The following is a 13,823-nucleotide window of genomic DNA, read 5'->3' on the forward strand; positions in this document are numbered from 1 at the left end:
ACAAGTTGGAAAAGAAGAAGTAAAACTGTCACTGTTCACTGATGACATGATATATAATCTATTTATAGAAAATTATAAAGATACCACCAAAAAACTATTAGAAATAATAAGTGAACTTTGTCATGCCATATAAACATAAGACTGCTGCTGCTGCTAAGTCGCTTCAGTCATGTCCGACTCTGTGCGACCCCATGGATGGAAGCCCACCAGATTCCCCCGTCCCTGGGATTCTTCAGGCAAGAACACTGGAGTAGGTTGCCATTTCCTTCTCCAATGCATGAAAGTGACAAGTGAAAGGGAAGTCGCTCAGTCGTGTCCAACTCTTCGCGACCCCATGGACTGCAGCCTACCAGGCTCCTCCGTCCATGGGATTTTCCAGGCAAGAGTACTGGAGTGGGGTGCCACTGCCTTCTAGAAACCATAAAACTCCTAGAAGAAAGCATAGTATGCTCTTTCGTATTGGTTTTAACAATATTTTTTTGGATATGTCTCAGGCAAGGGAAACAAAAGCCAAAAAAAAAGGCGGGGGGGAATTACATCAAACTAAAAAGCTTTTGTACAGAGAAGGAAACTATCAACAAAATGAAAAGGCTGTCTACTGAATGGGAGAAGATATTTGCAAATGATATATCTGAAAAGGGATTAATTATCCAACATCAACTCAACATCAAGAAAACAAACAACCCAATTAAAAGACAGATAGAAGACATAAATAGGCATTTTTCTAAAGAAGACATATCGATAACACACAAACACATGAAAAGATGCTCAGCATCACTAATCATCAGGAAACGCAAATCAAAACACAATGAGATATTCCCTCATACCTGTCAGAATGGCTATCATCAAAAAGACAACAAATATGTGGGCGAGGATGTGACGAAAAGGAAACCCCTGTATAGTGTTGGTGGGAATGTAAATTGATGTATCCACTGTGTAAAACAGTACGAAAGATTTCTGAAAAAATTCAAAATAGAACTCCCTTAAGATCTAGCAATTCCATTTCTGGGTATTTACTTGAAGAAAATAAAAATGCTAATTTGAAAAGATATATACATGCTGATATGCATGCCTATACTCAATGCAGCATTACTTAGAATAGTCAAGATACGGAAGCAACCTAAATGGCCATCAACAGATGAATGGATAAAGAAGATGTGGTGTGTGTGTGTATGTATGTATATATATATATATACACACAAATATTAGTCACACAAAAGAATAAAATCTTGGCCTTTGTAAAAATATGAATGGACCTAGACAGTATTATGCTAAATGAAATAAGTCAGAAAAAGATAAATACCATGTGATTTCACCTATATGTGGAACCTAAAAACAAAACAAATGAACAAATATAACAAAACAGAAACAGACTCATAGACACAGAGAACAAACTGGTGTTTGCCATGGGGGAGGAGGGATGGGGGGGAGACTAAAATAGATGACAGAAATTAAGAGGTACAAAATTCCAGTTATAAGTAAGTCATGGGGATGTAATATACAGCACAAGGAATATAGTCAATAATACTGTAATAACTTAGTATGGTGACAGATGGTAACTAGGCTTTTTGTGGTGATCATTTTATAATGTATAAAAGTATTTACTATATTCTACATACAGTATAGTTCTTATATAGCTCTATATTATATAAGCCTTATGGAATTTATAGAATATTATAAGTCAGTTATACTTCAATTAAAAAAAATAAAAAATGAAAATATCTCCCCCCACCTCCCAAAAATGGAATATATTTACAACACCCTCCAGAAAATGGGAACCTTGAAAGGAAAGGAGATTCAAATATCAAGCCCTGGGGTCTTTGAAGCTGGCTAACTTTATGTTCAGCTATTTCTCCAACCATAAGAGAAAAACTAGATTTGCAACTGTTTTTAGTTGTGCACCCTATCTTTGAATGAAATCTCATGAGAAACAACCCAATTTGTAAAATAGAAAACCATGATCATCAAAAGCAGATTTATTGTTACAGTTTAGTTTAAAAAACAAAATATCATCCAGTGGTTATGAGGAATCTAGGAAAACCTGTCCCAGTAATGCCAGCTTCGAGGTAAAAGGCTGACTAGGGCAGCTGAGAAGTGGGATTTTCTGCTTGGTAGGCTTCTTTTCCCTTGCCTGCTCATGGTTTTCAGGGGAGGAGAATGTTCCGGGCCCTGATGGGGGTTCCCATGGCCCCGAGCTCATAGTTTTCTTCTGAAATCTCGACCTTTTCCGTTTGAGAGAGTAGAATTCCCTCATCAAATCTTCTACTTCCCACTGTTCTTCCTTCAGCCTCCGGCAACAGTGCAGGGCAGCGGGGTCGATGGGGTGCGCTTCTGTGTTGAAGATATAACCCCCGGCCCCCAAGACGCACTCCCCGTAGGGGGTGATCACCGCATCGAAGGTGGAGCCGTTGTTGTGGATAAAGTTGTCCGGATCAAACAGCAGGTAGAGGTATTTCACAGTCTCGGCCAGGAAGAAAGACTCCATGCGGTTGTCAAGCTTGTGGTCCCGCAGATCTTTGATCTGCCATGTGGAAGAAGGAAGTAAGTCAGACTAGCATCAGAGCAGGAGAAAGGGTTGGGGGACCCCGTCAGGACTTCCTGCCACTAGGCAGCTACGGATCTTTGAGCAAATCACTTACCGTCATCTCTCACCAAGCTTATCACAATTTTCAACTGGGCTTCCTTCTTCCATTCTTACCCTAAAGGATTTGTTGTTGTTGTTTAGTTGCTAAGTTGTATCCTACTCTTTGCGACCCCATGGACTGTAGCCTGCCAGGCTCCTCTGTCCATGGGATTTCCCAGGCAAGAATACTGGAGTGCCATTTCCTTCTCCAGGGGATCTTCCCAACTCATGGATTGAACCTGTATCTCCTGCTTGGCAGGCAGATTCTTTACCACTGAACTACCCGGGAAACGCTATGCTTAAGGATATTTTTATCTTAAGTCTTACCTGTCAATCCTCTATGGAAAACCCTCTGTTAACATCCCATTTCCCGCAAACTAAAATCAAAGTCCTTATCGTGGCCTAACAGGTGTTTGCTGATCTGGCTCCTGTTCCTTGCTGACCTCATCTTTTTCCTGCTCTTTCTGTGGCTCTTGCAGGTTCAGCCACTCAGCTTTTCTATTCTGTGAACAAGCTCATGCCTGGCCCAGTTCTTTTCAGTGGTGTTCTTGAAGCCTGGAGTCATCTTCCTTCGGGTATCTTACCCCTCCTTCACTTCCTGCAGGTCTCTGCTCAAATGCTGCCTCATCAGAACTGTCTTTCTTGGTCCCCCTACGTGATACAACAATATCCTAGCCCCTTTATCCTATCCTTTTGTGACTCCAAACATTTCTTAATGATGTAAAAATTTAGCATCATTTACTTATTGGACATTAAGATGGTTACCAAGTTTTTTGCTCTTGTACACAACTGATTAGGAGTCTTTACAAAGAAAAATTCATACTGAGTTTATAGTCTGGGATGAGTAGGTTTACTTGCTACATTTATTTTAGTTTCTAAAATAAGTATTTATTTTAGAATTAGCAATGCATTTTCTTAAACAAAACTAGTTCTCAGTAGACATCTATTTTATACCCCAAAAATGTGACTAAATTATGGACTTGATGTACCAGGAATTGTTATTCTTTTGTCCTATTTGCCAAAGGCCAAGGAGTCAGATGCCTATTCCCATCATTCACCTTGGCAGGGCTCCAAAAGACTTCACTTTCATGGAAATAAGTCAAGAGTTCTAAGACTCCACTGAGCTCATCCACTTTGGCTTTTCACAAAATACAACATACTAGAAATTAAAGCACATCGTTGCTTTATATTTCTCCTACACATACAGGTCTTCTCCTTAAAAATATGCATCTATGTTTTACGCATAGAATATAATCAATTACCACTTTTTGAAAAGGAAGAGTTTTTTTGATTTGTTTTTAATTCCATACCGTAAAAAAAAACCTCTGTAGGCTTTTTGGTGAATCTCCTTCCAGACTATTTGCTTCAACATCTGGTTTTTACATGTCTGCAACCACTGTTTATTTCTATCTTGCCTGCTTGGGTCCTCTAACGATGTGATATGGCTCTTCTCCTTGACCCTTTCAATCCATTCTCCACAGAGGGGCCAGAGTGATCTTTCTAAAATATAGCATGTCACTGCTCTGCTGTAAATCCTACCAAGGCTTCTCGTTCCCTGCAGAATGAAATCCCAGCTCTTCCTCATGGCTAATACAAAGCTCTATGTGATCTAGCCCCTGCCTACTTCTGGGGACATATCTTCTCCCACTTTCCCCCTTGCTCACCCGCCTCCAGCCACAATGGCCTCCTTTCTGTCTCCTAGATAAACATTCACTGTTTTTCCTACTAAAATGTCAGCTCAGGGGCTTGGTCTTTCTTCATTGCTGTAATCCTCAGTCTAGCACAGCACTTGGCCCGTGAAAGACACTCAGCAAATATCTGTGAGACCAGTAAGGCTGTTTCATGAAGGATCCTTGGGTTTGCAAATAAGGCTTATTGTTGTTTTTCAGTTGCTAAGTTGTATCCAACTCTTCTGCAACCCCATGGACTGTAGCCAGTCAGGCCCCTTTGTCCATGGGATTCTCCAGGCAAGAATGACTGGGTTGTCATTTCCTTCTCCAGGAGATCTTCCCAACTCAGGAACTGAACCCACATCTCCTGTTTGGCAGAGGAATTCTTTACTACTGAGCCACCAGGGAAGCCTGCAAATAAGGCTGTGTGCGTGTGTGTGCGCATGTGTGCTTAGCTGCTCCATCATGTCCAACTCTTTGTGACCCCATGGGCTGCAGGCAGCCAGACTCCTCTGTCTATGGGAATTTTTCCAGGCAAGAAGACAGGAGTGGGTTGCTATTTTCTCCTCCAGGGGATCTTCCTGACCCAGGGATTAAACCCGCATCTCCTGTGTCTTCTGCATTGCAGGCGGATTCTTTACTGCTGAGCCATCAGGCTTCCTTGCAAATAAGGCTATGGGACTGTAATTCCCTTCTAAAGTCCATTTTATAGGCCTTTTCACAAAATGTTTCACAAAACAATTCTTTGCAAAGTAGCCTATTCAGATAGCTAGAGGGTCTCTGAAGTAGGGAGAAGGCCAAGGGCAGGGAGTCTAGACTCCTGGGAACGAATCCTAGCTCCACCTCTACCTGCTTTGTGACCTTTAGCCAGGCTCAGCTTCTGTTCCTCAGCCTCCCCATCTATAAAATAAAGACACTACTTACACCTTTAAGAGTCCTTCCAGGGTTAATATTCCAGAGGCTCTTTAGCGGCAGGGGGAGAGATTTCCCAATTCTTGGGCCCATGGAAATACTTACTGTGGCAAATCCACACTCCACCTTGCTGATTTTCTCAATGGATTCCACAGCATCTCTTCCAAGTTCTAAGAGAGTGGGATCCCCCGTGGCACGGTAGAGGTACATGGCACTCTCAATGAGTTCTGCAAAGTTCAAAGTGGACCGTTCTCAACCAGTGGCTGGGCAGGGAAGGCTGGGAGCCTGCCTGGAGCAGCGAGAGACTCCTCCCCTCCTTACTGTGTCCACAGGGTCCCAACGAGGGGGAACGGGGGCAACTCCTTCAAATTGAATCTTCAGAGCCAATCCACCCACAATCTGAGGCTTAGTAGAGACCAGCATTAAAATGGATCATGGATACCCATCCCAAGGGAGAGACAGGCAGCCAGTTTCTGGGATGGGGAAGGGGGCAGGGGCTGCTGCCCACCTCCCAATATCTGTTCCCTCCTTCTTCCTTAGTAACAGAATCGCCAACTTTACTCAAGTACAAGGCTCTCTGGATTAACAACTATTCCCAGCAGGCAGGTGTGGGATTAAGGTCCCTGACACCAAAGAGTACCACATAAGGCCGGAAAATCAGAGAATACATTAAATTTCCTGTTTTTCTTTTGACCACATGGTATGGCATCTTAGTTTCCCCACCAGGGATTGAACCCAGGCCCCTTGCAATAGAAGCGAGGAGTCTTAACCACTGGACCACTAGGGAAGTCCCCCCAAAATAAACTTCTATTTTAATTAAGCTACTATTTTTTCTCTGCCACTTACAGCCTAACCTGATCCTAAAGCTTCAAAGAGTATGAGTCTGTCATGATAAGGCCCTTTCCAAGATGGGATGGGCAAAAAGATGAAGGTTAAGATATTCAAGAATCAACTTACAATCTAGCGAAGATGCAGCCATCAGTTCACTGTGCCCAGAATAAGGCAACAGTCTTGCCTTGTTCTACATAATTGGAATCTGACATTCAGACATGAGCCCCATCATAAGATGAATATTAGCCAACTAGCCAACAGGAGCTGGACTAAATGGGACTATTTATCTGGAGAAAAGAAAACCCAGCACAATGTGTTTGTTGCTTTCAGATATCTAGAAGGCTGTTACAGAAAAGAAAGATGTGACTTCTGGGGTGGGCCTGGTGGGTCGAAGGAAGCTACAGCTCCACAGACTTTGCTACTTCTTCACCTGTCTTTACTTGGACGGGAAAGAACTCTTCTCCTCTCCCTACACCAGCGTCTCCTCCTCATGTTCTACTTCCTATTTCCTCCTGACTCCTGATGAGTACTTTTTTCCCTAATGATTTATTACTGTAAATTCTATTTCTGGTTTGTTTCTTTTTTTCTGGCCATGGCATGCAGGATCTCAGTTTCCTGACCAGAGATCAAATCTGTGCCCCCATCATGTAAACGCACAGTCTTAACCACTGGACCACCAGCGAAGTCCCTTGGGCATTTTCTTGTGTAATTCAAGGAATTAAACACATTGGCTTTTATAGATTTTGTTTCAATAAGAATTATTATTCCATTTCATTTTGGCAGAGTTGAGAAGACATCAGAATTTTACATTCAATTTCTTTTTTTTTAAGCCGTGCCACACAGCATGTGGGATCCTAGTTCCCTGACCTGGGATCAAACCCAGGCTTCCTGCATTGGAAGTACAGAGTCCTAACCACTGGACGGCCAGGGAAGTCCCATCTGTTTCTTATTTTGGGAGAAAATACCGCAGCCAATCTCCCCAGTGTTCTCTTACTTCTCCCTCCCTTTAACCCACAGGCTCGTGGACACTTACTAATCTAATTGCTCATATTCTAAGCATAGATGGGGGTACATTTACTGGTAGATGAACACACTGTGTGTGTTCAGAGATGGAAAAGATGGTGCCCTAGTGGGAAGCCTCCCCTTATGCTTCTCGCAGCTCTCTGGCTCAGTGCACCCAGGGCCAAGCATCTTGTTTCTTGTTTTTCTTCCTCACACATAGGCCTGCGTCTGCTAGTGATTGCTTTAATTTCGGGTGTATCTGGTCAACTCTCTAGAAGAGGGTGAGAGCCCAAGGTTTAGACTTGGACTTAGGTGAAGGTGAAGGCCTTCAGAGGCTTTTAGGCTAGGTCCTGTGCTCCAGCACTGCTGGTCAGAAGCATGCACCAGAGCATCGGCACTGGCCAACCTAATTATAGAAGAGTCCCTTATCTCCCATTTGCTATTGTTTGGGGTAGGAAGAGTGACTGGTCTAAGGCATTTCTGGATTCCTGGCTGTGGTGCCTTCCTTTCTGCTGAGCCTTCCTGCCAGCCTATCCTGCAAACAAAACACATTGCCTCCGTAAGTAGTGAGCCTCCTGTCATTGTTGGTAACCGAACAAAGACACGAGATAACTACATGGTAGGGCTATTGCAGGGGGATATCAATTAGAACAGGAGTCCCCAACCTCTGGGATCTAATGCCCAATGATCTGAGGTGGACCCGATGTAATAATAATAGAATAAAGTGCACAATAAATGTAATACACTTGAATTGTCCCCAAACCATCCCTCCCCCAACCTTGGTCTATGGAAGAATTGTCTTCCACGAAACTGATGCATGGTGCCAAAAAGGTTGGGGCCACTGGATTAGGAGACCTCTCAGGTTCCCTCTATCTTTGAGAATGCACAAGCCTAGGTCTCACATTTAGTCCCAAATTCTGTCTTCATCCTATTTATTAGTTACATGGCATCAATACAATCTGACAATTTTCTCTTTAAGAGAAAAAAAAAAAAGCTATGAGAATAAATGCATGAGCAATAGTAAAAACAGAAGCCTCCAAGGAGTCAAAAATGACTAACTTGCTCTTTCCAGTTGCTGTTTTATTCCCACTTCTGTTGCTTCTCCAAGATTCCTACGACAATGATTGAGAAGATTAGCAAGTCAGAGGAGGAAGGAAGTGGGGTAAAGAAGGGCAGAATGGGCAGAAGCCACTATAAGGCCCATCCCACAGCTAAAAGGCATTCAGGTGGGAAGAGTCAAAAACAATGGGAACATAAGCTATTTTGGGGTGGGGGGGGGGTGACTGTGTGCTGACTCAGCTTCCTTCCTCTGCCCCGCTTTCCTTTCCCCTCCTTGTAATGTTTAATTTTCTTTCAGTGAATCAGAAGATTGGAGCTGGAAAAGAATGTAAGAGAGTTATCGAGCGTGTGAGCCCTTCCTTCTCTACGTCTTGAGGACTGAGCTGCAAATGAGGAGGTGGAGGACAAGAGATCATTCACTCCTAAAGTCCATTCCTAAAGTCCCAACATTCCACAGATGCACAGTTTATCTGACCTGACCCATTGACTTATGATTATGATTGCCTATGCATCCAAAATCCCAATGGCAGGAACTCAAAAGGCATCAACCTGGCTTTATCCATCTCACTCACTTGTCCAAGTTTGAAAGAGCATAACATGTAATGAGGAGACCTGGGTTCCAGTCCTAGCTCCTACACCTAACAGCCTTGGGGAAGCCATTGCAACCAACCAGGCTTCCATTTCCTTCTTTGAAAATAAAAGGGATATAGAATTCCTAGCAAGAAAACTACCCAGAGTCACTGGAAGAAGCAGATGGGGGTAAAAAATGGAGCTGTGAGCATTTATGAGGCATGGAACCTCATAGAGATGTTGAGGGCTTGGGGTTTGGAGAATTGGAGGCTGTGAGCTGGCCATGGGCCAGAGATGCTGCTTACCTGGCCGAAGCGGGTAGCCCTCTCGCTTCTCCACTGTATATCCCTGAGGAATGTTGTAGAATTCTGGGAGCCCCCCAAACTGCTTCCAGACGGTGTAGTAGTTGAGGAAGGTCCTCATGGCATTGTCAATGTCCCCAATGAGGCTCTGCAGGAGAGAACTGGTTGTCAGGAGAGCAGCCACCAGGCAGGAAAGCCACATACAGAACCTCACACACACCCTCGGGGGAAAGAGGAAGCAAAGGGTTTGGAGTTCAAGACCTGTGATCAAACCCTGAGTTGGCCATTTACTCACTGTGCAACCTCAAATCAGATACTTAACTTCTCTGAGTCTCATGTACAATGTGCAATTATAATGTATATTTTATTTTGCTGTAAGGGACACAGGGTGTATACAAAGTCCCTGCCCACCAGTACGTGCTCAGTCAATACTGGCTACTAATAGTTAAATAGGTAAGTCAGCCATCTGATTTGAAATTCTAATAAGAAAAAGATTGATTATACTAAGTTTCACTCCTACCCTACACCCCAGCAAGTAATCATTTTGTATTAGTTTGTAACATAAGCAAAGGTGTATAAGTATATATTACTTCCCCTACATGAAATACAGCTTATTCAATATACTCTTCTGCAGTTTCCTTTATTCATTTAACAATACATCTCAATTTTTCCAAGTAAGTACATCTCCCTCCTCCTACTTATACAGTTGCATAGTATTCCACTGTTTGGAGCACAATTTAATTAGCTCCTTATTGACAGTTGACTTGCTTCCAATCTTTTGCTGTTTGCTATAATAATCAGTGCTACAACAAATAACCCTGTACTTATGTCACCTCAAACATGTGAAGTGTATCTGTAAGATACATTTCCGGAATTAGGGGCTTCCCTGGTGGCTCAGACGGTAAAGTGTCTGCCTGTAATGTGGGAGACCCGGGTTCGATTCCTGGGTCGGGAAGATCCCCTGGAGAAGGAAATGGCAATCCGCTCCAGCACTCTTGCCCGGAAAATTCCATGGACGGAGGACCCTGATAGGCTACAGTCCATGGGGTGGCAAAGAGTCTGACACGACTGAGCGACTCTGTCCTTCTGTCCACAGGGAAGCAGCTGACCTTCCTGACATCTCCACTGGATGTCTCAGGAACAGAACAAATAACGTTTTCCAGGCTAAATTCTTGGTTCCCTTACTCTCTCACAAATTTGCCTCTCTATTCTCACCTCTCTCCCTTTTCAGTAATTGGCACCACCTTCCACTGATTCCACTCTGGGGGTCATCCTTGGCTCTTCCTTCTTCCCCAACCCTTACATCCATTCTACCAGCAACACCCATCAATTCCCTCTCTCTGAAACATCAAGATTTTTCTCTACTTATCTCCAGAGCCACCACTTGTTCACTAGCATCTTGCACTGGGATGACCTCTAAGGCCTCCTCACTGACTGGTTCTGACTTGTCTTCTCTAGTCCACTCTCCCCAGTACGGCCAGAGTAACTGTCTTACTCAGAGGCTTATGCTGACCAGACTCAGCATAAGGTCAAGATGCCACCGTGGCGCTCAAGGCCCTGTGCAATCTGGCCTCTGCTGACTTTCCATTAACTGTTCTTTTCCTTCCTTGGACTGTGGCCATCCTGCTTTTGTCTCTGATAAACACCCGACTACTTCCTGCCTCCAAGACCTTCACACATCATGTTTCCTCTGCCTGGAACATCACCCCCACCCCTACTTCTTCACATATCAGCTTCAGCATCACCACTTCTGAGAGTCCTCCTTATCTAAAGTAAGTCCCCATCTAATATTCTCTCTTTTAGCCTCTTATTTGTTTCCTTAATTGCAACTTATTATTTTATGAATTTGTCTAAGTTTTTCTTTGTGTTTCGCTCTCTATGAACTTTGTGAAGGCACCCAAATATCTGCTGAGGATGTGAACAAATTTAATGTCCTCCTTTCTTCATCTGTGGAACATCACCTCAATGGGCTATGATGGTTCTGTGTAAAATGCCCAACACATAAATCATTCTTTCATAAATATTTATCACCTCTATGTACCAAACTGTCAACTAAATGTTAGCTATTAGTGTTATTATAACCTCACAGAGAAATAACCCCAGAAACCTTTCTCAAAGCAGGAAAAGTACAACACAAAAAGCACACAAATCCTATACAAACTGGGATGGCGAAGTGTGATATATACTCACAAAGGCATATTATTCAGCCTAAAAAAGAAGGAAATTCTGATACAGGTTACAAGCATGAAACTTGACATTATGCTCACTGAAATAAGCCAGTCACAAGAAAACAAATACCATGTGATTCCACTGATATGATACCTGGAGTAGCCAATATCGTAAAGATAGAAATTATAATGCTGGTTGTCAAGAGGCTTGGGAAAGACAGAATGGAGAGTTAGTGTTTAAAAGGTGTAGAGTTTTAGCTTCACAAGATGAAAAGAGTTATGGGGATGGATGGTGGTCTGCATAACAACATGAATATAAATTCCATTGAACTGTACACTTAAAAGGATTAAGGTGGTAAATTTTATGTTGTATGAACTTTGCCACAATTTAAAAAAAGGAAAAAAAATACCATCATTTATTTTTCTCTCATTACGAGACATTTGGATCATTTCCAGTTTTTCTTTGTCATACACTTTGCTGCTAGAAATACCCATGTATGAGTTGCATCTTTCCCTGATTATTTTCTTGGAAAATATGCACAGAAATAAAATCATGCAAAGTCAATAGGTGTGATCAGTTTATGGCTGGCTGGTACAAGCAGGTTTTTTAAGGGGAATGTAGTCACCAATGGTTTTAAGGAACTAGATTTCCAGATCCTCAACTTTTCTAAAATGTATCACCAACACGAAGGCAGGCTACCCATTCTGTCTCTTTCACAACTGTCCTTCTACCACTTGACAAAAGCAAGGTGCACCCCTCAACAATCTCCAACCTTACTGCGGAACACTGAACACTCAACTAGGTTAAATTTAAAATATTAGTGTAATGAAAAACAAAAACAAAAAATATTAGCTTAGGTGTTAAGAAAAATGAATGACTCTAACCACTGGGTAACAAATCCTTCTGCAAATCAGATGGCTTTCAATTCTTTGCTTTCAAAAAATGGAGAGAGGAACTGGTCAAGTTGTCAGCAAAGACATCATTAAAAATAATTTTTGATGACAGATCATTATGTGATTTTCTTTGAACAATATAATATTGCTACTTCTTCAGGTCAAAAAATGGTTGAATGCTGGCAATTTTATACAGTTCAATCTATTAACGCAATGATTTCAAAGAACTGAATGATACTGCAGTTATCAAACTCCTTCCATCTCCATCTACTTATTTATGTGCTCAGGCTCCTCGGCACTTATATCTAAAAAAAAGTGAAAAGCAGGAATAAAACTGATGTGTAACTGTGCCCCGTTTCAGCACATTTGGGTTGCAAAAGAGTCGGACATGACTGAGCAACTAAAACAACAACATTCTTCATGCACAAATACATGAACTACTTAAAATTTTTAAAAGCCCCAAAAATCTCATTAGGAAATGAACCTCCAATTAAGCTGCTTTCAGGTTAATAATCATCATAAATTGTAAGCTATAAATGTTGTTTTAATCATTTACATACTAATGATAACTAAATCCAGAAAAAAATAAATACTCAGAGCCTGTGGGCACAGGAAATTTTAAAATATTTTAAATTTCTACATATGAATAAATTTTGTCACGGAGACATATATAGGGTGTCCAATCAAATGCTTTCAGCATAAAATTATAATTAGGATAAAATCCTATTGAGGTAGTAGAATGGAAATATGAGTTGGAGGAGAAAAAGGAATGGTATGCCACTATTTAAATTCATAAGATTAAAAACATGCAAGGGACACTATAATTTTTTTAAATCCTTTTAGGGGATACTCAAGTAATAAGATTTAAAGATCTTAGAAGAGCTGGGCCAATATTCAATATTATCCACAAGTTCTCTCTAAGCTTCTTTCCCCATCTATAAAATGAAAGGGTTGGCTAAAAGTATATAATGGGGAACTAGTTAAATAAATGATGCTATGTCTGTTCAATGGAATATACGCAACTGTTTAAAAAAGTAAAATTGGGGGGTTCAGGGTTGGGAACTCATGTACACCTGTGGTGGATTCAAGTCAATGTATGGCAAAACCAATATAGTATTGTAAAGTAAAAAAAAAAAAAATTTTTAATAAATAAATAAGAATCACCGTAAAAAATAAAAAATAAAAAAATAAAGTAAAATTGATCTATATGTATCAGTAAAGAATGATCTCCAAGACAGTCAGTGAAAAGTAATAAAATACTCCTATTTATATAAAGAAAAAAAGGGGCCATAAATATACACTTATCTATGTATGCAGATTTCTGGAAAGAGGTACAGAAAACTGGCAATAAGGGCTGGCTTGGAGAGAGAATCTGAGGGTGGGGGCTTGAGACTTATTTATCACTGTATTCCTCTTTTGGGGGGCATTTCTTTTTATGCTGAAAAAATCTACTACCATCTACGTGTCCAACTCTTTGCGACCCCATGGACTGTAGCTTGCCAGGCTCCTCTGTCCATGGAATTCCCCAGGCAAGAATACTGGGGTGGGTAGCCATTCCTTTCTCCAGGGGATCTTCCCAACCCAGGGATATAATCCAGGTCTCCTGCAATGCAGGCAGATTCTTTACCATCTGAGCCGTCAGGGAAGCCCCTACATGTTATAACCTTTTTTTAACTTCTTAAGGCTGAAAAGAAGTTTATAAAAATATTTTAAATATAAAGTATTTTAAAATATTTACAGCTTATAAAATATTTTAAATATTTGAGGACACCCACAGGGTGGATTAGATGGG

The 13,823-nt window shown here is 41.5% G+C and overlaps 1 protein-coding gene across 1 annotated transcript in view; it reads right to left on the reverse strand.

The window, feature by feature from the left end:
- Window positions 1-1,968: 1,968 nt before the first annotated feature.
- EDEM2 (ER degradation enhancing alpha-mannosidase like protein 2) overlaps window positions 1,969-13,823 on the reverse strand; it is a 28,628-nt gene continuing 16,773 nt past the window's right edge. Inside the window, exons 9-11 of the mRNA XM_052650957.1 lie at window positions 8,973-9,117; window positions 5,311-5,432; window positions 1,969-2,521 (exon numbers count right to left, since the gene is read on the reverse strand). Of these exons, the coding sequence (XP_052506917.1) occupies window positions 2,021-2,521; window positions 5,311-5,432; window positions 8,973-9,117 (768 nt within the window). The 3' untranslated portion in view covers window positions 1,969-2,020. The remainder of the gene's footprint in view (window positions 2,522-5,310; window positions 5,433-8,972; window positions 9,118-13,823) is intronic.

The sequence above is a fragment of the Budorcas taxicolor genome, chromosome 13, assembly GCF_023091745.1.
Source record: "Budorcas taxicolor isolate Tak-1 chromosome 13, Takin1.1, whole genome shotgun sequence".
Taxonomy (NCBI): domain Eukaryota; kingdom Metazoa; phylum Chordata; class Mammalia; order Artiodactyla; family Bovidae; genus Budorcas; species Budorcas taxicolor.